Below are 23,962 nucleotides of genomic sequence, written 5' to 3'. Positions count from 1 at the left end.
CTAATAAGTCAAAATATACCCTATATCTAGCTCAGGTCTTTGCTCTACTCTCCACTTATCTTATCAACTCCTTTTTAGAAATTTTTTTTTATAAACTTCTATCTTTATAGTCTTATTCCATCCCTTCATCGTGTTTACCCTTATTATGTGTGTGTTTATATTTTTTTCATTCTTTAAAATTTTGGGAGATAGTCTCTTTTAAGAGACTAAAATATTCACCAAGAACAGTGGAATTCCAGAGGAGAAAGCAAATCTTATTCGGACAAAATGACAAGGCAGAAAAACTCACCACAGAAAAAAGAACAAGAGGCAGTACCAAAGGCTGGGGACCTAATCAATACGGACATTGGTAATATGACAGATCTAGAGTTCAGCATGACGATTCTCAAGGTTCTAGCCGGGCTCGAAAAAGGCATAGAAGATATTAGAGAAACACTCTCCGGAGAGATAAAAGCCCTTTCTGAAGAAATAAAAGAACTAAAATCTAACCAAGTTGAAATCAAAAAGCTATCAATGAGGTGCAATTAAAAATGGAAGCTCTTACTGCTAGGATAAATGAGGCAGAAGAAAGAATTAGTGACATAGAAGACCAAATGACAGACAATAAAGGAGCTGAGCAAAAGAGAGACAAACAAATACTGGACCACGAGGAGAGAATTCGAGAGATAAGCGACACCATAAGACGACACAACATTAGAATAATTGGGATTCCAGAAGAAGAAGAAAGAGAGAGGGGAGCAGAAGGTATATTGGAGACAATTATTGGAGAGAATTTCCCCAATATGGCAAAGGGAACAAACATCAAAATCCAGGAGATGCTAAGAACGCCCCTCAAAATCAATAAAAATAGGTCCACACCTCGTCACATGATAATAAAATTTATAAGTCTTAGCGACAAAGAGAAAATCCTGAAAGCAGCCCGGGAAAAGAAGTCTGTAACATACAAGGGTAAAAACATTAGATTGGCAGCGGACCTATCCACAGAGACCTGGCAGGCCAGAAAGAACGGGCATGATCTATTCAGAGCACTAAACGAGAAAAACATGCAGCCAAGAATACTATATCCGGCTAGGCTATCATTGAAAATAGAAGGAGAGATAAAGAGCTTCCAGGACAAACAAAAGCTGAAAGAATTTGCAAACACCAAACCAGCTCTACAGAAAATATTGAAAGGGGTGCTCTAAGCAAAGAGAGACCCTAAAAGTAGTAGATCAGAAAGAAACAGAGACAATATACAGTAACAGTCACCTTACAGGCAATACAATGGCAATAAATTCATATCTCTCAATAGTTACCCTGAATGTTAATGGGCTAAATGCCGCAATCAAAAGACACAGGGTATCAGAATGGATAAAAAAACAAAACCCATCCATATGCTGCCTACAAGAAACTCATTTTAGACCCGAAGACACCTCCAGATTTAAAGTGAGGGGGTGGAAAACAATGTACCATGCTAATGGACATCAGAAGAAGGCTGGGGTGGCTATCCTTATATCAGATCAATTAGATTTTACACTAAAGACTATAAGAGATGAGGAAGGACACTATATCATACTCAAAGGGTCTGTCCAACAAGAAGACCGAACAATCTTAAATATCTATGCCCCTAACATGGGAGCAGACAACTATATAAACCAATTAATTACAAAATCAAAGAAATACATCAACAGTAATACAATAATAGCAGGGGACTTTAATACTCCCCTCACTGAAATAGACAGATCATCTAAGCAAAAGATCAACAAGGAAATAAAGGCCTTAAATGACACACTGGACCAGATGAACATCACAGATATCTTCAGAACATTCCATCCCAAAGCAACAGAATATACATTCTTCTCTAGTGCACATGGAACATTCTCCAGAATAGACCACATCCTGGGTCATAAATCAGGTCTCAACCAGTATCAAAAGATTGGGATCATTCCCTGCATATTTACAGACCACAATGCTCTGAAGCTAGAACTCAATCACAAGAGGAAATTTGGAAAGAACGCAAATACATGGAGACTAAAGAGCATCCTTCTAAAAAATGAATGGGTCAACCAGGAAGTTAAAGAAGAATTGAAAAAATTCATGGAAACAAATGATAATGAAAACACAACGGTTCAAAATCTGTGGGACACAACAAAGGCAGTCCTGAGAGGAAAATATATAGCGGTACAAGCCCTTCTCAAGAAACAAGAAAGGTCTCAAATACACAACCTAACCCTACACTAAAGGAGCTGGAGAGAGAACAACAAAGAAAGCCTAAACCCAGCAGGAGAAGAGAAATCATAAAGATCAGAGCAGAAATCAATGAAATAGAAACTAAAAAAACAATAGAACAAATCAACGAAACTAGGAGCTGGTTCTTTGAAAGAATTAATAAGACTGACAAACCCCTGGCCAGACTTATCAAAAAGAAAAGAGAAAGGACCCAAATAAATAAAGTCACGAATGAAAGAGGAGAGATCACAACCAACACCAAAGAAATACAAACAATTATAAGAACATACTACAAGCAACTCTACGCCAACAAATTTGACAATCTGGAAGAAATGGATACATTTCTAGAGACATATAAACTACCACAACTGAACCAGGAAGAAATAGAAAACCTGAACAGACCCATAACCAGTAAGGAGATTGAAACAGTCATCAAAAACCTCCAAACAAACGAAAGTCCAGGACCAGACAGCTTCCCAGGGGAATTCTACCAAACATTTAAAGAAGAATTAATTCCTATTCTCCTGAAACTGTTCCAAAAAATAGAAATGGAAGGAAAACTTCCAAACTCATTTTATGAGGCCAGCATCACCTTGGTCCCAAAACCAGACAAGGATCCCACCAAAAAAGAGAATTACAGACCAATATCTTTGATGAACACAGATGTGAAAATTCTCACCAAAATACAGGCCAATAGGATCCAACAGTCCATTAAAAGGATTATTCACCACGACCAAGTGGGATTTATTCCAGGGCTGCAAGGTTGGTTCAACATCCACAAATCCATCAATGTGATACAATACATTAATAAAAGAAAGAGTAAGAACCATATGATACTCTCAATAGATGCCGAAAAAGCATTTGACAAAGTGCAGCATCCCTTCCTGATTAAAACTCTTCAAAGTGTAGGGATAGAGGGCACGTACCTCAATATTATCAAAGCCATCTATGAAAAACCCACTGCAAATATCATTCTCAATGGAGAAAAACTGAAAGCTTTTCCGCTAAGGTCAGGAACACGGCAAGGATGTCCGTTATCACCACTGCTGTTCAACATAGTCCTAGAAGTCCTAGCCTCGGCAATCAGACAACAAGAAGGAATTAAAGGCATCCAAATTGGCAAAGAAGAAGTCGAACTATCACTCTTTGCAGATGATATGATACTATATGTGGAAAACCCAAAAGGCTCCACTCCAAAACTGCTAGAACTTGTACAGGAATTCAGTAAAGTGTCAGGATATAAAACCAATGCACAGAAATCAGTCGCATTTCTTTACACTAACAACAAGGCAGAAGAAAGAGAAATTGAGGAGTCAGTCCCATTTACAATCGCACCCCAAACCATAAGATACCTAGGAATAAATCTAACCAAAGAGGCAAAGAATCTATACTCAGAAAACTGTAAAGTCCTCATGAAAGAAATTGAGGAAGACACAAAGAAATGGAAAAATATTCCATGCTCATGGATTGGAAGAACAAATATTGTGAAAATGTCTATTCTACCTAAAGCAATCTACACATTTAATGCAATCCCTATCAAAATCCCATCCATTTTTTTTAAGAAAGAGAACAAAGGGAAGCTCTATTTTTAATTTCCTGAGGAATCTCCACACTGTTCTCCAAAGTGGCTGCACCAACTTGCATTCCCACCAACAGTGGAAGAGGGTTCCCCTTTCTCCACATCCTCTCTCCAACACACGTTGTTTCCTGTCTTGCTAATTTTGGCCATTCTAACTGGTGTAAGGTGGTATCTCAATGTGGTTTTGATTTGAATCTCCCTGATGGCTAGTGATGATGAACATTTTTTCATGTGTCTGGTAGCCATTTGTATGTCTTCATTGGAGAAGTGTCTGTTCATATCTTCTGCCCATTTTTTAATATGATTATCTGTTTTGTGTGTGTTGAGTTTGAGGAGTTCTTTATAGATCCTGGATATCAACCTTTTGTCTGTACTGTCATTTGCAAATATCTTCTCCCATTCCGTGGGTTGCCTCTTTGTTTTGTTGACAGTTTCTTTTGCTGTGCAGAAGCTTTTGATCTTGATGAAGTCCCAAAAATTCATCTTTGCCTTTGTTTCCTTCACCTTTGGAGACATATCTTGAAAGAAGTTGCTGTGGCTGATATCAGAGAGGTTACTGCCTATGTTCTCCTCGAGGATTCTGATGGATTCCTGTCTCACGTTGAGGTCTTTCATCCATTTCGAGTTTATCTTTGTGTACGGTGTAAGAGAATGGTCAGGTTTCATTCTTCTACATATAGCTGTCCAGTTTTCCCAGCACCATTTTTTGAAGAGACTGTCTTTTTTCCACTGGATATTTTTTCCTGTTTTGTCAAAGATTATTTGACCATAGAGTTGAGGGTCCATATCTGGGCTCTCTACTCTGTTCCACTGGTCCATGTGTCTGTTTTTATGCCAGTACCATGCTGTCTTGGTGATCACAGCTTTGTAGTAAAGCTTGAAATCAGGTAACGTGATGCCACCAGTTTTATTTTTGTTTTTCAACATTTCCTTAGAAATTCGGGGTCTCTTCTGATTCCATACAAATTTTAGTATTATTTGCTCCAGCGCTTTGAAAATTACTGGTGGAATTTTGATCGGAATGGCAAAGATACAGATGTAGTGAAAAGAAGGGCCATCTGTACCCCAATGTTTATAGCAGCAATGGCCACGGTCACCAAACTGTGAAAGAACCAAGATGCCCTTCAACGGATGAATGGATAAGGAAGATGTGGTCCATATACACTATGGAGTATTATGCCTCCATCAGAAAGGACGAATACCCAACTTTTGTAGCAACATGGACAGGACTGGAAGAGATTATGCTGAGTGAAATAAGTCAAACAGAGAGAGTCAAGTATCATATGGTTTCACTTATTTGTGGAGCATAACAAATAATATAGAGGACAAGGGTAGATGGAGAGGAGAAGGGAGTTGAGAGAAATTGGAAGGGGAGGTGAACCATGAGAGACTATGGACTCTGAAAAACAACCTGAGGGTTTTGAAGGGGTGGGAGGTGGGAGGGTGGGGGAACCAGGTGGTGGGTATTGGGGAGGGCACAGATTGCATGGAGCACTGGGTGTGGTGAAAAAACAATGAATACTGTTATGCTGAAAATAAATAAAAAATTTAATTATATTAATTAAAAAGAAAAAGAAATAGAGCAAAGAATCCTAAAATTTATGTGGAACCAGAAAAGACCTCGAATAGTGAAAGGAATATTGAAAAAGAAAGCCAAAGTTGGTGGCATCACAATTCCAGACTTCAAACTCCATTACAAAGCTGTCATCATCAAGACAGTATGGTACTGGCACAAAAACAGACACATAGATCAATGGAACAGAATAGAGAGCCCAGAAATAGACCCTCAACTCTATGGTCAACTAATATTCGGCAAAGCAGGAAGGAATGTCCAATGGAAAAAAGACAGCCTCTTCAACAAATGGTGCTGGGGAAATTGGACAGCCACGTGCAGAAAAATGAAATTGGACCATTTCCTTACACCACACACGAAAATAGACTCAAAATGGATGAAGGACCTCAATGTGAGAAAGGAATCCATCAAAATCCTTGAGGAGAACGCAGGCAGCAACCTCTTTGACCTCAACCGCAGCAATTTCTTCCTAGGAACATCGCCAAAGGCAACAGAAGCAAGGGAAAAATGAACTTTTGGGATTTCATCAAGATCAAAAGCTTTTGCACAGCCAAGGAAACAGTTAACAAAACCAAAAGACAACTGACAGAATGGGAGAAGATATTTGCAAATGACATACCAGATAAAGGGCTAGCATCCAAAATCTATAAAGAGCTTAGCAAACTCAACACCCAGAGAACAAATAATCCAATCAAGAAATGGGCAGAGGACATGAACAGACATTTCTGCAAAGAAGACATCCAGATGGCCAACAGACACATGAAAAAATGCTCCACATCACTCGGCATCAGGGAAATACAAATCAAAACCACAATGAGATACCACCTCACACCAGTCAGAATAGCTAAAATTAGCAAGTCAAGAAATGACAGATGCTGGCGAGGATGCGGAGAGAGGGGAACCCTCCTACACTGCTGGTGGGAATGCAAGCTTGTGCAACCACTCTGGAAAACAGTGTGGATATTCCTCAAAAAACTGAAAATAGAGCTACCCTATGACCCAGCAATTGCACTACTGGGTATTTATCCTAATGTTACAAACGTGGTTCTCCAAAGGGGCACGTGCACCCGAATGTTTATAGCAGCAATGTCCACAATAGCCAAACTGTGGAAAGAACTTAGATGGCCATCAACAGATGAATGGATAAAGAAGAGGTGATATATATACACAATGGAATACTATGCAGCCATCAAAAGAAATGAAATCTTGCCATTTGTGACGACATGGATGGAACTAGAGGGTATTGTGCTTAGTGAAATAAGTCAATCGGAGAAAGACAACTATCATATGATCTCTTTGATATGAGGAAGTGGAGATGCAATGTGGGGGGATTGGGGGGGAGGTAGGAAAAGAAAAAATGAAAAGATGGGATTGGGATGGTGACAAACCATAAAAGACTCAGTCTCAAAAAACAGACGGAGGGTTGCTGGGGGGAGGGGGGACGGGATAGGGTGGTGGGGATATGGACATTGGGGGAGGGTATGTGCTATGATGAGTGCTGTGAAATATGTAAACCTGGCGATTCACAGACCTGTACCCCTGGGGATAAAAAACATTATATGTTTATTAAAATATAAAAAAAAAGAGAGAGAGACTAAAATACTCCCAAAATTAAGTGGGTGATTCTGTTCTAGTCACCAATCTAACATATGTATTTTCTTTTTTATATTTTTTCTTTATTCAATTTTTTTTTGTCTGAACTCTTTTTACCCCATTTCTTCCCCCCATGATTTGGGGTCTCTTCTGATTTGGTTAGAGCACATTTTCCTGGGGTCCTAGCCACCCTTTTAATATTTTATTCGCTCCCTCATATATTCTTATCTGGATAAAAGGACAAGGTGAAAAAATTCACCACAAATAAATAAATCAATAAATAAAAAATAACAAGAGGCAGTACTGAAGACTAGGGACCTAATCAATACGGACTTGGGAAATATGTCAGATCTAGAGTTCAGAATGATGATTGTCAAGGTGCCAGCTGGCCTCAAAAAAGACATGGAAGATATTAGAGAAACCCTGTCTGCAGAAATAAAAGCCCTTTCTGGAGAAATAAAAGAACTAAAATCTAACCAAGTTGAAATCAAAAAAAGCTATTAATGAGGTACAATCAAAAATAGAGGTTCTTACTGATAGGATAAATGAGACAGAAGAGAAAATTAATGATATAGAAGACCAGATGACACAGAGTAAGGAAGCTGAGCAAAAGAGAGACAAACAACGACTGGACCATGAGGGGAGATTTCGAGAGATAAGTGACACCATAAGACAAAACAGCATTAGAATAATTGGGACTCCAGAAGGAGAAGAAAGAGAGAGGGGAGCAGAAGGTATATTGGAGAGAATTATTGTAGAGAATTTCCCTAATATGGCAAAGGGAACAAGCACCAAAATCCAGGAGGCACAGAGAACTTCCCTCAAAATCAATAAGAATAGGTCCACACCCCGCCAACTAACAGTAAAATTTACAAGACTTAGTGACAAAGAGAAAATCCTGAAAGCAGCAAGGGACAGGAAGCCTGCAACATACAATGGTAAAAATATTAGTTTGGCAACAGACTTATCCACAGAGACCTGGCAGGCCAGAAAGAACAGGTGTGATATAATCAGAGAACTCAATGAGAAAAACAGGCAGCCAGGAATACTATATTCAGCTAGGCTATCATTGAAATTAGAAGGAGAGATAACAAGCTTCCAGGACAAACCAAACTGAAAACAATTTGTAAATACGAAACCAGCTCTACATGAAATATTGAAAGGGGTGCTCTAAGCAAAGAGAGAGCCCAAAAGTAGTAGGCCAGAAAAGAACAGAGACAATATACCATGGCACTAAATTCATATCTCTCGATAGTTACCCTGAATGTAAACGGGCTAAATGCCCCAAGCAAAAGATACAGGGTATCAGAATGGATAAAAAAACAAAACCCATCAATATGCTGTCTTCAAGAAACTCATTTTAGACCCAAAGAGACCTCCAGATTTAAAGTAGGGAGTGGAAAACAATTTACCATGCTAATGGACATCAAAAGAAAGCTGCGGTGGCAATCGTTATATCAGATCAATGAGATTTCAAGACAAAGACTCTAATAAGAGATGAGGAAGGACAATATATCATACTCAAAGGGTGTGTCCAACAAGATCTAACAATTGTAAGTATCGATGCCCCTAACATGGGAGCAGATAATTCTATAAATCAATCAATAACAAAATCAAAGAAACACATGGACAAGAATACAATAATAGTAGGGGACTTAACACTCCCCTCACTGGAATGGACAGATCATCCAAGCAAAAGATCAACAAGGAAACAAAGGCCTTGAGTGACACACTGGACGAGAGGGACATAACAGATATACTCAGAACATTCCATCCCAAAGCAACAGAAAACACGTTCTTCTCCAGTGCACCTGGAACACTCTCCAGAAGAGATCACATCCTGGGTCATAAATCAGGTCTCAACCGGTATCAAAAGATTGGGATCATTCCCTGCATACGTTCACACCACAATGCTCTGAAGCTAGAACTCCATCACAAGACGAAATTTGGAAAGAACCCAAACACCTGGAGAATAAAGACCATCCTTCCAAAGAATGAATGGGTCAACCAGGAAATTAAAGAAGAATTGAAAAAGTTCATGGAAACAAATGATAATGAAAACACAATGCTTCAAAATCTGGGGGACACAGCAAAGGCAGTCCTGAGCAGAAAATATATACTGATACAGGCCTTTCTCAAGAAACAAGAAAGGCCTCAAATACACAACCTCACCCTACACCTAAAGGACCTGGAGGAATAACAACAAAGAAAGCCTAATCCCAGAAGGAGAAGAGAAATCGTAAAGATCAGAGCAGAAATCAATGAAATAGAAACCAAAAAAAAAAAAAAAAACCCCACAAAAAACAAAAAAAAATAGAACAAATCAATGAAACTAGGAGCTGGTTCTTTGAAAGCATGAATAAGATTGATAAACCCCTGGGCCAGACTTCTCAAAAAGAAAAGAGAAAGGACCCAAATAAATGAAATCATGAATTAAAAAGGAGAGATTACAACCAACACCAAAGAAATACAAACAATTATAAGAACATATTGTGAGCAACTATACGCCAGCAAATTTGACAATCTGGAAGAAATGGATGCATTCCTAGAGACATATAAACTACCACAACTGAACCAGGAAGAAAGAAAAAACCTGAACAGACCCATATCCAGTAAGGAGATTGAAGCAGTCATCAAAAATCTCCAAACAGCTTCCCAGGGGAATTCTACCAAGCATTTAAAGAAGAATTAATACCTATTCTCCTGGAACTGCTCCAAAAAATAGAAATGGAAGGAAAACGTCCAAACTCATTTTAGGAGGCCAGCATTACCTTGATGCCAAAACCAGACAAAGACCCCACCAAAAAGGAGAATTATAGATCCATATCCCTGATGAACATGGATGCAAAAATGCTCACCAAAATACTAGCCAATAGGATCCAACAGTACATTAAAAGGATTATTCAGCACGACCAAGTAGGATTTATTCCTGGACTGCAAGGTTGCTTCAACACCCACAAATCAGTCAATGGGATACAATACATTAATAAAAGAAAGAACAAGACGCGTATGACACTCCCAATAGATGCTGAAAAGGCATTTGACAAAGTACAGCATACTTCCTTGATCAAAAACTCTTCACACTGTAGGGATAGAGGGTACATACTTCAATATTATCAAAGCCATTTATGAAAAACTCACAGTGCATAACGTACTCAATGGGGAAAAACTGAGAACTTTTCCCCTAAGGTCAGGAACATCGCAGGGATATCCACGATCACCCCCCTGCTATTCGACACAGTACTGGAAGTCCTAGCCTCAGCAATCAGACAACAAAGAGAAATAAAAGGCATCCGAAATGACAAAGAAGTCAAACTCTCACTCTTTGCCAGTGATATGATACCTTATGTGGAAAACCCCAAGACTCCACTCCAAAACTGCTAGAACTCGCACAGGAATTCAGTAAAGTGGCAAGTATAAAATCAATGCACAGAAATCAGTTGCATTGCTATATACCAACAAAAAGACAGAAGAAGAGAAATTAAGGAGTCAATCCCACTTATAATCACAACCAAAACCCTAAGATACCTGGGAATAAATCTAACTAAAGAGGCAGAGAATCTGTACTCAGAAAACTATAGAATACTCATGAAAGAAATTGAGGAAGCCACAAAGAAATGCAAAAGTGTTCTGTGCTCATGGATTGGAAGGATAAATATTGTGAAAATGTCTATGCTACCTAGAGCAATCTACACATTTATTGCAATTTCTATTAAAATACCATCAACTTTTTTCACAGAAATGGGACAAATAATCCCCAAATTTGTTTGGAACCAGAAAAGAACCCAAACAGCCAGAGGAATGTTGAAAAAGAAAACCAAGGTTGGTGGCAACACAATTCCAGACTTCAAGCTCTATTATAATGCTATAATCATCAAGACAGTATGGTGCTGGCCCAAAACCAGACACGTAGATCAATGGAACACAATAGAGAGCCCAGAAATAGACCCTCAACTCTATGGTCAACTAAACTTTGACAAAGCGGCAAAGAATGTCCAATGGAAAAAAGACAGTCTCCTCAACAAATGGTGTTGGGAAAATTGGGCAGCCACATGCAGAGAAATGAAACTGGACCATTTCCTTACACCACACACGAAAATAGACTCAAACTGGATGAAGGACCTCAACGTGAGAAAGGAATCCATCAAAATCCTAGAGGAGAACACAGGCAACAACTTCTTTGACATCAGCTGCAGCAACTACTTCCTAGGAACATCGCCAAAGGCAAGGGAAGCAAGAGCAAAAATGAATTATTGGGACTTCATCAAGGTCAAAAGCTTCTGCACAGCAAAGGAAACAGCTAGCAAAACCAAAAGACAACTGACAGAATGGGAGAAGATATTTGCAAAGAAGATATCAGATAAAGGGCTAGTATCCAAAATCTATAAAGAACTTATCAAACTCAACACCCAAAGAACAAATAATCCAATCAAGAAATGGGCAAGGACATGAACAGATGTTTCCGCAAAGAACACATCCAGATGGCCAACAGACACATGAAAAAGTGCTCCACATCACTCGGCGTCGGGGAAATACAAATGTAAACCACAATGAAATGCCGCCTCACACCAGGGAGAATGGCAAAAACTAACAAGTCAGGAAATGACAGATGCGGGTGAGGATGTGGAGAAAAGGGGAACCCTCCTACACTGTTGGTGGGAATGCAAGCAGGTGCAACCACGCTGGAAAACAGCATGGAGGTTCCTCAAAAAGTTGAAAATAGAGCTACCTACAACCCAACAATTGGACTCCTGGGTATTTACCTAAAGATACAAATGTAGTGATCCAAAGGGGCACGAGCACCCGATTGTATACCACAGCCATGTCCACAATAGCGAAACTATGAAAAGAACCCAGATGTCCATCAATAGATGAATGAATAAAAAAGATGTGAGATATATATATATATATATATATATATATATATATATATATATGCACACACACACACACACACACAGATACACACACACACACTGGAATACTATGCAGACATCAAAAGAAATGAAATCTTGTCATTTGCAACCACCTGGATGGAACTAGAGGGTATTATGCTTAGCAAAAGAAGTCAATCAGAGAAAGACAATTATCATATAATCTCCCTGATTTGAGGAAGTTGAGAGGCAAGGTGGGTGGTTTGGGGGTAGGAAAAGAATAAATGAAACAAGATGGGATCGGGAGAGAGACAAAACATAAAGCGGCTCTTAATCTCACAAAACAAACTGAGGATTGCCGGGGAGACGGGGTAGGGAGATGGAGGTGGGCTAATGGGCATGGGGGAAGGTATGTGCTGTGGTGAGTGCTATGAAGTGTGTAAACCTGGGGATTCACAGACCTGTACCCGTGGGGCTTAATACATTATATGTTAATTAAAAATTAAAATAAATACTCATGAGACATTAGATTTTTCTGCCATGAGATACATGTGTCAGCTGGCACTAGAGTGACCCTCCTCCTTTCATACACATTGCAGGCAGCTGTCCTGTCAGGGTCACCCGTGGTGAGGCTACTACCATGGGCCACATATGTCTAGAAGAACTCTGTGCTCCCAGCGTCCCCTTGAATCTTCTCAGTCTCAAGAAGGACACAGAGAGACAGTTGACTCGATGCTTCCCTAGTGTCCTACTGTTCCACCTCCTGAGGATAAGTCACTAATCCAGTCCAGTGAACACTTTCCCATTTCTGTTCTCCTTCCAGGTTTCCACACTGCTGCTCACTTTCAACACTTTCATGTTTCCAGACGTCAGCTGTGGTTTTCTGAGCAAAGGAGTGTCCTACTCCTGGTGTAATGAGGACTTAGGCAGGGTTTCAACACAGGCACAGTTGAGCTCTGGGATTCTTTGGCTGTAGACATATGGGCAGGGTTCCTGGAATTAGTGTGTTTCTATGTGGGACTGGATGTCTGCGGGCTTTGAGCTCCACAGCACAGCAATCAGTGGACAGGGAGGGTGGAGGGAGAGCAAGTGCGCACTCTGGCTTCTGATGCTGCCAAACCTTGGCTGCTTGTGGCCAATAGTGCAGGGTGATGTCTCCCAGCCTGTCCCTGGGCACCCAACCCTGAGCCCTGCCTCCTCTATGTCCCCTGGCAGACTGAATAGAAATGCCTGGGGATGGAAAGTTGGCGGGGGCCGGGGCGCCTGGGTGGCTCAGTCCTTTAAGCATCTGCCTTGAACTCAGGTTCAAGGTCCTATATCTCATGGTCCTAGGATCCAGTCCTACATTGGGCTATCTGCTCAGTGGGGAGTGTGCTGCTCCATCTGACCTTCCCCCCTCTCATGCTCTGCCTCTCTACCTCTCTCAAAAAAAGAAATAAAATCTTAAAAAAAAAAACAAAATGTTGGCAGGGGTGCTCACTCCCCTTGCCCCTGATTTGGCCTTTGCTGCTTAGTTCTCCAACACTTTCCAATATTTAATAATGAATAACACTGGGGTTGAAACAGACTGTGGTGATAGGGATTTCAGGATAAGACTTACTCTTTGTCATAGACAGAGTAAGGAAATGGGTTTATGACAGCATTAGAATCTCTGGATGTCCACAAGTAGGCTTTTGCAACTGGAAGGGACATCCTCAGGAAGAGGTCCCATTTTGGTCACCACCCTTGTCCTACGTGGCCACCAGGGGGCGGTCTCCCTGGAGAGGCGCTTCCCTAGGCCACCCTTCAACCTGATCCTGCTTTCTGTTTCCTTTCAGCCACAGCTGCTATGCCATCACATTGGATGGATATCGGAGCAAAGCCTCTCTAGCTGGTGGTTCTGTAAAACCTAGGGATTTCATTGCATTTTTGTCTTCTACTTGCTTTCTTGTGCTGTTCCTTAGGAAGACCTTTAAGCTGAGATGACAGCAGAATGGAAAGCTGTTGTGTGAACAGGCTGAGAGGTCAAGAGAGTGAATGCCAAGGGTGCTGTGGGGACTTCTGCCTTGGCGAGGAAGGTAACTGTTAGGCAGGGGAATGTGTTCTGGAATGAGGGTTGGGGGAGGGTAGAGGGCAGGGTGGGAGCCAGAAGGTTAAGGAAATAGCATGTTCTTCTGCACTTCCAACTAGGTATTTATTCTTGACTCTCAGATGTTCGTAGAAGCCACAATCTCATCACTGGTGATAAATAAAAACCCTTCTTGGCAATGGGGATGAATGGGTCCGCCTTTTCTAGAATTGACAACAGAAGTCCAGTTTGGGAGGCTGCCTCCTTTGCAAGTCAGGTACTGAAATGTAGGACACACTGTTCCCACGAATTTTGTAGGAGGACGCAAACAATATTCTCCTATATAGCTGTCAGAATTAAAATAAGATGACTGCTACCATATTGATGCCGTTCCCTATGGAAGATGCACGCTAGGTGCCTTTCAGCGCATGAGTTCAGTGAATATTCACGCTATTTTGTCATAATTGTTAAATCTGTTTTTACTCCTGAATTACGCACAACTCACTATTGCTCCATGGATTTCCATGATTCATGTATTTTCAGCTGATTTGACCAATGATTTCTCATTGCTGTAGATATGAGGAGAGGGAATACCTGACCCAGCTTCCCACCCTCATTTTTGAAGAGAGTGTGTCAGTCCTTATGTGCATGAGAATCTTGTGATGTGGATATCCACCAAACATTGTGGTATTCCGAACATGAGGAAATACTAGCAGCGAGCAACATAGTAGAATTCTTACCATATAAAACTCTCTAGAAACAGCAATGGCGTATAATGTCGCTGTAGGAAACAGTGTCACAAGGAGTACTTAGGGAACCTAACTAATGAAGCCGATAATTCCAGGAAACATGATCTTATCCGTAGTAATAGATAATTTGATGAAGGATTGAATGAGTTATCCATTCCTGCCAAGTGAATTCTTAAAGCCAAGCAGCTCGCTGATATGCAAGGTAATAAGAACCAAGACAGGAGAAACCACCGTCAGTAGTTCAGTCATGATGCAAAATAAATATAAGATTAAACATATTAACATGATTTGCAGAATATCGAATCCATGAAATCATGCAGGGAAAAAGAAATGACATAAAATGGCAAACTACACCCAGAATAATGAACCCCATTATTCCCAGATCCCATGCAATATTCTTCTCCAAGTCAGACGCACTGACTTCTCTTATTCATGCTCCCACTCACTCCAGGGTGGTCTCTGCTTCTGCATTCCACCAAACCAACTCTCAGGAAGGTCAGCAAAGGCATCTGTGTTTCTGACATCGCAGGCAGTTTCAATCCACATCTTCCAGGAATCCGCTGATGGTCCTCGAAGCACATTTACTTCCTCAAAGACACTCACCAGCATCCTCTCTATCCCTGTGCTGTATGGCCAAGAGTCCACCGTCTCCTTTGTGGCTCTTCTCTCCCCTCCCTTCAATGGTTGAAGAGCCTCAGAATCAAGTTTATGTCTCTTTCTCACATGACACCATCTTCCTGCATAATCACCTCTGTTTCTGGCTTTGCCTGCTAGATGTGGACCTCAACCATGGTGTTTCTTGTCAAATACTTGCTCACCTGCCCCGGAACTGGACATACGTGCCTCCAAGTCTGCCAGTGACCTGTCAGGGGGTCCACAGATTTCTGTGTGCACTTCCTTTGTGCTTCAACCTCTCCGTTCTAGCAGCAGGTGGGAGAAGTCACTTCATTTCCTTCTTCATTAGAACACTAAGTAGGAGGATTGTTTTTAGATCCCATTCCTATGGCAACCATATTTATATATTCCTACAACCAAAGACGTAGACATCAGGATCTGTATTTATTATGTCCTGTAAGCTAAGGTCAACATGCAAGTTGTCTTAGAGAAAGTCAGTTGTCATTTCCAATGTTAATGCAGTATGATGGTAAATACATTCTGCTGTTCAATTTCCAACGGAGTTACACAATCAGACCTGGTGTGCCTCTTTGAAAACCCTTTTGTACTTAAAGTTCCATAAAAAAAGATAAACCGATTATATATTAAAAATATATTTTATTATATTCTGCTATGTAAAGGTGCACATCATGTTATATGAAAACTGAATCTTATCAATATTTACATAAATAAATATTTAAATAGATAAATAGACATGATCAAGGTCATCTGTAAGTGACTACTGCTTGTAGAGTTGACATGTTCTGAAAACACTTGACAAATTGACTGTGTTCTTGTATTCGCGACAGCAGAAGTGAGAGTCTCTGACACGGCAGAACTCCGGAATGTGTGATGTTATTTGTCAGAAGGAATCCTTTCCATGTTGAAAGGGGTGTCAGTTCCCGCTCCTTAGTCTCTTATGCAAGGCTGTTGATGCATACAAGGGTTTCATGATCTCTGCTCGGACCATCTCCCAGGCACAAGGGCTGTATTGCTTCTCTTGCAGATAGAGGGAGATTCTCTGGAAGTAGTTCCTCACGATGGAGTCCCCATTCACGAGGGGCGTCTCTCCCACCCCCGCCTCCTGCAGGGGACAGGCTTCCAGGTGGCCCAGCTGCTCCGAAAGTCCCGAGCATAATTCCCCCAGGAGGGTCGCATTCCAGGGAGTAGGTGAGGCCTCTGTGCAGAAGAGGTGGAAGGTCTTCTGGTTCGTCACATGGACGACAGAGAGGGCTTGAGCCTTCTGCAGCTGCTTGCCATCAAACACCTCCTGGGGGAAGCCAAAGTCGTGTGTGTACTTGTCACAGGAGCTAGCAGACAGTCTCCTCATTTGTCTCAGGAGCATCAAGGCCCTCCAGTGCAGCAGGCCGTGGTCCTGAGGCAGGTCACATCCCAGAGAGCCGAGGGAGTGGCAGCTGAGCACCACCAGAGCCACCAAGAAGGAGCAGGGTAGGGCCATTAGGGATCCTGCAGATGCTGTTGGCCTGGCTGGGGTGGGCACGTCTGGGACCTGTTGGCCTAGCTTCTCTGAACATCTTCTCTTGTGCGTGAGGCTTAAGTAGGGGACATAGGAATTTTCAATTTCTGAACGTTTCCTTACTTTCTACTTCTCCTTTTGCTTTCCTTTCTACACTTTCTACTGGGGTTTAGAGCATGGGTTTCTCAACTGTTTCTTTTTCCTATTGCCATCTCCTGTCACAGGCTTTCGAATATTTATGTAATTGAACCTTCCAACAAAACATGGTAACACCGATCTAGAGTCTATATTGTTATGTATTTATAGCTCTGCTTTATAGATTGAAAAGGACAGAGTTCATTTTACTCTGTTTAATTCAGAATTAAGATTGACTAAAAATTTCAACTGAAAGCTGTATTTTAAAGCTACTTATTCTTTACTGGATACCTGAATATGATGAGTGACTTCTACATTTTTCTTACTTAAATGGACATATAAAAGTACAATGCAAATTAAGTATTTCTAGAAGGACAATGCTATCGGTGTCCCTAGATACTAAGAATCATTCCAAATTGCTAACAGCCAATGACTTTTTCCATTATTTATTGGATGTTTGTTTTTAGTGTACTGTATTTTAGTATGGCCTCAATGAGTAAATGATTTTTAACCTCACTTGGTGCTAGATACTCATCAAGTTATTCTCATATATTATTTCTATTTAGTACCAGATAGAATTCCTGATTCGATGAATATATTTTGAAGAATTAAATGATTATGTAGAATCTATTTGTATTTGATTTCCAAAGCCCACATCAAAATAAGGCTCAAACACCAGCAACTTCTGCAAGACAGCCCATGGCATGTTGAAGCCTTGTTCCAAACCTTAGAACTCCTTGTTACATTGTTGGAAGCAATTGGAACAAGTGTTCCCTCTGGTGGGGGGATGCTGAAATGTGGGAGAGACCTTGCAGCTCCAGAGCAGGAAGGATGGGGGAAAAACTCTGGACCTTCTGCTCCCTTTTACTAGGAACTTTTATGCTCTTTTTTAAAAAAGGGTATTTTTGTTGAAGTTCATGGCTTATAATACTAGCAGAGTCTCTTCATTCCAGGAAAGTTTTTGTTTGTGTTTGTTTGTGTTTTTTTGCTTGCTCTGGAGGAAAATCTCCCACCAGGGGACAGATTTCTACGTACAACACAAACCCGTGTGCACACCTGGTCTCTGTCTAGCCCACCTTGCCCCTCGCTGGCAGCCTCCCCTGTAAAGACTGTGACGGGCCACAGAACAGCAGCCTCCTGCTCCTATCTCCCCTCTGCTCCTGCCACTGTGACATCACTGCAGTGGGGACATTCCCTCAGGTCAACAGTGGTCACCAGGAGAAAAGAAAACAACAAGGCTTCTGCTAGGAGAGTTTGGAAAAAACCTGGAAATTTCAAACAACTTTTGTTCTTCTTTGTGGCTTTGTAATTGGAAGTAAAAGGGCCAGACAGAAACCACAAGGGAAAAGGGAGCAGCTGTGTGAATGGGCAGGAGAGGCTCCTGAGGAGGGAGGGAGGAGGGGGAGCTCACAGGAGGTTTCTACACTGGGGGAGAGGGAAACACTGTGATTGGAGAGTGAAAGGATGGGATCTCGGAGGGCTTGGAGGAAGGGGAAATGTGCTGTACCAGAACATATCGAGTATGCGGACATAGGTACAGTGTATATGTATACATATTACATTATTGTGTAACTAATTGCATTCAATGGATAGGCCACCTGTTCCGAACGGGTATTTTAATTTATTTTTTTTCACAACGATATTTTGGATGATCAGCCCTTTGCAGTCAGTTATACGGAAAAGGCTAAGAGAAGATCACTTTTTAGGGAAAACATAAGAATATCGTCCCCATCTGTTAAACTCTCACTCAGTGGAAGATACTAGATGCTTTGAAATGTGCTACTTCATTATCACAACAGCTCTAGGAATATTTCCACCCCACTTTACATCTGGGGAAACTGAGCTGCTAAGTGTTCAAGTGAGGTTTTCGCGATCAAACAACGAGGTGGAAGCAGAATCCAGATGCAGGGCACAGTCCTGTAGCCCATGTGATAAATTCCTGCCTGAGGTTCCTCTTGGGAAATTCTGAAAGTTCTCTTCTTCCACACTTCCTGGAGATCATTCTTCCCTGGTCTCGTCCCACCTGCACTGGCTGCCTAAACTCTGTGCCCCTGACAGGCTCCCCTTCTCCTTCTCAGCCTTAAAAGTTAAAGGTTCTCTGAAGCTTTAGGGCATCTTCTCATTCCACACTCACATCAGACAGAAGGACTTTCAGTACCGTGCCTCGATTTCCAAATATGCAAGAGACATGGCAATTTCATGTCTCCAGGTCGTGCATTGTTGGAGAGTCCAGACTCACCCCTGCATCTCCAGTGGGAAGTCTGCTGTACCCTCTTCCTGCCTTCCCTCCCTCAGGCTCCTGGTCACAGAGCCCCTTGGCATCTACCGTCTGAAGAGTTAGACTCAGACGATTCTAGAGTGATAGCTTTCCCCCTCCCTCTGCTGGCAAAGCCAGCAGATTTCCCTCTGCTCTTCACAGGGGGAGCCTAGCGGAGAATCCAAAGGTCCAACTCACAAACCTGTGGGCTCCACCAACTAGGGAGGCCTGGACGTTGTAAGTGTCCAGTGGAAGCACACAGAGCCTCGAACCAAGCTTCCGTAATAGTTCAAGTTCCTACCAATGCCTGTTCCTGGCGAGTGTGACTGTCTGAGTGCTACTTTTTCTCCTGGTACCAGCACTGAGTCTGGCCCTGGGACCTCAGCTGTGAGTGGATCTAAGAAGAATTGTTGTTTTCCGTCTTCTTGCATTTGGGGCTTGTTGGTTTTGTTCTTGTTGCTGCAGCTGTGAGGTCAGGAAAAATGTTCCAACTGGTTCAGTGTTGATCCAGAAACCAGAGGATCCTGCAATACGTGAACACGTGAACGACTTCAGGCTAGCTCTGTCCTGCGGACGGAGGCCCTTTGAGACAGTCCTGTCACAGACACATTTTACCCACAATGCTGAGTAACTTAATTCAACACATTGTATGGCTGAAGCAGAAAGAGGAGTCCTTAGAAAGATAGAACTCATGGGTATGTGACTTAGTGTTGTAGGTCAAGAATATCATTTCCAGGTCCCTTTCCTGCTTTTTTCTTTTTTATCATTTCCCTTTCCTTATGTCTTCATTTGAATAGGAAGAGACGGGTCGCCTGATTTTGACTCAGACTCCTTCCCAGGCAGTCACTCTGTTTCTTCTCTCTCAGATGGAGATGGATTTGCTGGAAGCACGTCTTCAAGGCCAGGGCAGGGCTCTCAAACCCAGGGGAGACTCCCCACTCCCGTCGCAGATACCACACAGGTGTCCAGGGTTCTGGCTGCCCCAGCAGGGACGGGTTCAGGCAGCAAATGGCGGCGCCCTGTGAGGAAGAGGGTGAAGGTCAGCTGAGGCATCTCGTGGAGGACAGACTTGGCATGGCCCTCCTGGAACTGGAAGCCATGCACCTTGTCCCAGAAGAGCTGTCCCTGTTCAGGAGAAGGGACTGATGCTCCTCCTCTGTGTCAGAAGCAGCAGGCCCCCCTGTGAAGCTGCCTGGGGCCAAGAGGCAGCTCAAAGCCCAGAGCTGAGATGCTGCCACGGGGAACCAGTAGGAGCCCCGCAGATGGGCTGGGCGCTGCACCTGAGGGCTTCTGGTGGACTGGGGGAACAGTGGGGGGTGCCCTGGCGCCCAGTTCTTCTTCAGCTCTTTCTATTCATGAGTCTTCAATAGAACAGGGTACTTTTCGTTTGCAGAATGTTCCCATATACTTTTCATGCCTTTTCATTTTTGTTTGCTTTTCTTTAAATATGCTTTACATGGATTAGAAGACATTAGAAGCCGTCACCCATTTCAATTATTTTTTCATTTTTTCATGGAACTTTAATTAGCCCAAAGAAGGTAAATCTCCCAGATCTATATTCTATCTATAGTCACCAGCTTCTGTTCTGTTCCTCCCCTTTCCTCCGCCGCCACTATGGTTTCTGGTGAGTAATTCAGTCAAAACAGCTGGTCCCCGTGGTCATAACCCTTCTACTTCCCAGATTTGTGGACCCTTTCCATGCACCCTTTGCAATGATGTCATTCCTTGAAGACTTTCTCAGCTTTGAAATAGACTTTGAAATATTCGCTCCTATGCTACTGCCTTAGGCACATTCGACCTTTGTTTGCAGTGTGGCTCTTTCCTCCCTTAACCAGGGGAGGTTTGAGGCACCATTTCTCATTCTATGCTCTCCTCCCAGGCAAGCGCTTCCCTCCCTGGGCTTTACGTGAATGGAATGGCTTGTAAATGGCAGCACCAAGGATCCGTTTTGTTTGTTTTGATTTGTTTTGTTTAAAGATTTTATTTATTCATATGACACAGAGAGAGCGCGAGCACAACCAGGGGGAGTGTGAGAGGGAGAAACAGATCCCAGCTGAACACGGAGCTCGACACAGGGCTTGATTCCAGGACCCCGACATCATGACCTGAGCCAAAGGCAGACACTTAAACAACTGAGCCACTCGGGTGCCCCTAAACGATCCATTCTCTAAAGAATATTCACACTTGGGTGTCTACCATTGTGATATAGAATGTATCTGGTGCTTTTCATTCTACTTCCTGACATGTCTGCTTCCTTTTCTAATTACAGAATTCATATTTTCCCTCCTTCACACTCTTCCCTTTAACATAACTGATATTACTTCACTACGGGTATAGTTCTGAGGTTAGTTTTTCTACAAAATCCAAGATACACACACAGCATTGGACTTATGAAGTCTGCCTTTCCCGTGACGACAGCATGCAAAGTGACTTCCAGGAAGTCCATGCGATTACTTCTAATGTGAAAATGAAATAACGACTGAGTGAGTTGTACAATCTGTTCTTTCATCAGGTTGTAATCAGACTTCTTTCCTGCTTCAATAAGAAACAAAGGCAAGAAGTTTTCTATAGAAACATTTAATGAACAGAAAATAAAGAATTTAATAAACGTAAGGCATATATAATTCTCTTAACCACAAAGGGAAGGTACAACTAATATAATACAGTGAAAAATAACTTAAATCTTACAAATAGTGAAATAAATAAATAGTTAAATAGGCAGATCAGCATGGTCATCTGAAAGCGACAGGTGTTTGTAGCGTTGACTTGATATTTCTTAATACTCCTGAGAACATGTGACAAACTCATTCAGTTCATGTCATGATGACAGGAGAAATGAGAGTCTTGGACACTACAGACACATGGGAGTGTGATATTATTCTTCAGAGACAATCATTTCCATGTTGAAAGGGGTGTCAGTTTTTGCTCCTTAATCTCTTATGCAAGGTTGTTGATGCATACAAGGGTTTCATGATCTCTGCTCGGACCATCTCCCAGGCACAAGGGCTGTATTGCTTCTCTTGCAGATAGAGGGAGATTCTCTGGAAGTAGTTCCTCACAATGGAGTCCCCATTCACGAGGGGTGTCTCTCCCACCTCCCCCTCCTGCAGGGGACAGGCTTCCAGGTGGCCCAGCTGCTCAGAAAGTCCCGAGCATAATTCCCCCAGGAGGGTCGCATTCCAGGGAGTAGGTGAGGCCTCTGTGCAGAAGAGGTGGAAAGTCTTCTGGTTCGTCACATGGACGACAGAGAGGGCTTGAGCCTTCTGCAGCTGCTTGCCATCAAACACCTCCTGGGGGAAGCCAAAGTCGTTTGTGTACTTGTCACAGGAGCTAGCAGACAGTCTCTTCATTTGTCGCAGAAGTATCAAGGCCCTCCAGTGCAGCAGGCCGTGGTCCTGAGGCAGGTCACATCCCAGAGAGCTGAGGGAGTGGCAGCTGAGCACCACCAGGGCCACCAAGAAGGAGCAGGGTAGGGCCATTAGGGATCCTGCAGGTGCTGTTGGCCTGGCTGGGGTGGGCACGTCTGGGACCCGTGGCTCTAGCTTCTCTGAACATCTTCTCTTGTGAGTGAGGCTTAAGTAGGGGACATAGGAGTTTTCAATTTCTGAACATTTCCCTTACTTTCTACTTCTCTTTTTGCTTTCCTTTCTACACTTTCCACTTGGGTTTGGAGCATGGATTTCTCAAACATGTATTGTTTTCTTTAAGTATTATCCTTGCCTCCAGAATCTTTTTGGATGTTTTTTTAATTGCAACTTCCAAGAAAACTTAATAGCAGGGAGACACAGGATATATCGTTATATATTGTATATTTGTCTGTGTCTTAAGATAAAAAAAAAAGTGTAACGTTTATCCAATTCAGGGTCCAGAATGACTAAAAATGTTAAGCTAATAGTTATATTTTAAAGCAATGGATGCTTATGTATATAAGTAAATTTGATGCGTGACTTATAATTTCTTTACATGTATACAGTGTAGTATATGGAGTCCATATGCAAATTATCAATTGGTAAAAGGACATAATGATTTCGGTGTACCTGAACATTTCCAATCAATCCAGATTGCTAAATGCAAGTGAAAAATGGAATTATTTACTTAACACGGGTTTTCAGTGTATGGAATTTGAATGTTACCTCAAATGACAAAATCATTTTTTAAGGTTTTTATTTATTTATTTGACAGAGAGATAGATACAGAGAGACTACAAGTAGACAGGGCACCAGACAGACAGTGAAGGAGAAGCAGGCTCCCAACGAGCAGGGAGCCTGATGCTGAGGCTCCATCCCAGCACCCTGGGATCATGACCTGAGCTGAAAGCAGCCGCCGAACTGATTGAGCTACCCAGGCACCACGACAACATCATCTTTAACTTTACCTGCTACTACACACTGGAAGGTATTGTCAAAATATTTTTTCTGTTTAACACGAGGTAGTTACTGAGGTGTTGAATGAGTTTTGTAGAGCTAAAACATAAAATGTAATGTATTTGTGTTTTCATTTCCAAAGACTACATCACAACAGGCCTCAAACATCAGTAATGGCCACAAGACACCACTGGCAGCTCACCAGTAAGAAAGATCACTTGTCCAGGTAAGACTCTGAGACCCAGGATATGATGGAGGGAAATTCCTCCAATCCTGAGGGATTCCTGTTATTCCTAGATTTGTCGCACTGATCTTGAGGACAGTTTGTGTCCTCCAAGAATTCTTTGCCCTTGTTCCTTATGTAATACCCAAGAAAACCCGGTGAAGGACAATAAATAGCACGATTTTCTTAGAGCGCTCCAAGGCATTGCAAATGCCCCCAGCAGGAAGCC

General features: G+C 42.1%; 2 protein-coding genes across 2 annotated transcripts; both read right to left on the bottom strand.

The window, feature by feature from the left end:
• Positions 1-16,172: 16,172 nt before the first annotated feature.
• LOC308353361 (interferon alpha-1/2-like) lies at positions 16,173-16,760 on the bottom strand (the record flags this gene model as incomplete). Its single annotated transcript, XM_080820205.1, has 1 exon — positions 16,173-16,760. Exon 1 carries the CDS (start codon positions 16,734-16,736, stop codon positions 16,173-16,175), a length of 564 nt encoding a protein of 187 aa, XP_080676331.1. The 5' UTR covers positions 16,737-16,760.
• Positions 16,761-22,061: 5,301 nt separating this feature from the next.
• On the bottom strand, positions 22,062-22,721 carry LOC308353360 (interferon alpha-1/2-like; the record flags this gene model as incomplete). The annotated part of the gene is made up of 1 exon (XM_080820204.1): positions 22,062-22,721. Exon 1 carries the CDS (start codon positions 22,623-22,625, stop codon positions 22,062-22,064), a length of 564 nt encoding a protein of 187 aa, XP_080676330.1. The 5' UTR covers positions 22,626-22,721.
• Positions 22,722-23,962: the final 1,241 nt, after the last annotated feature.

This window comes from Martes martes, assembly GCF_963455335.1.
Source record: "Martes martes genome assembly, chromosome: 12".
NCBI lineage: Eukaryota > Metazoa > Chordata > Mammalia > Carnivora > Mustelidae > Martes > Martes martes.
Note: the sequence above shows the minus strand (reverse complement) of the source record. Positions and strands in the feature narration are given on the sequence as shown.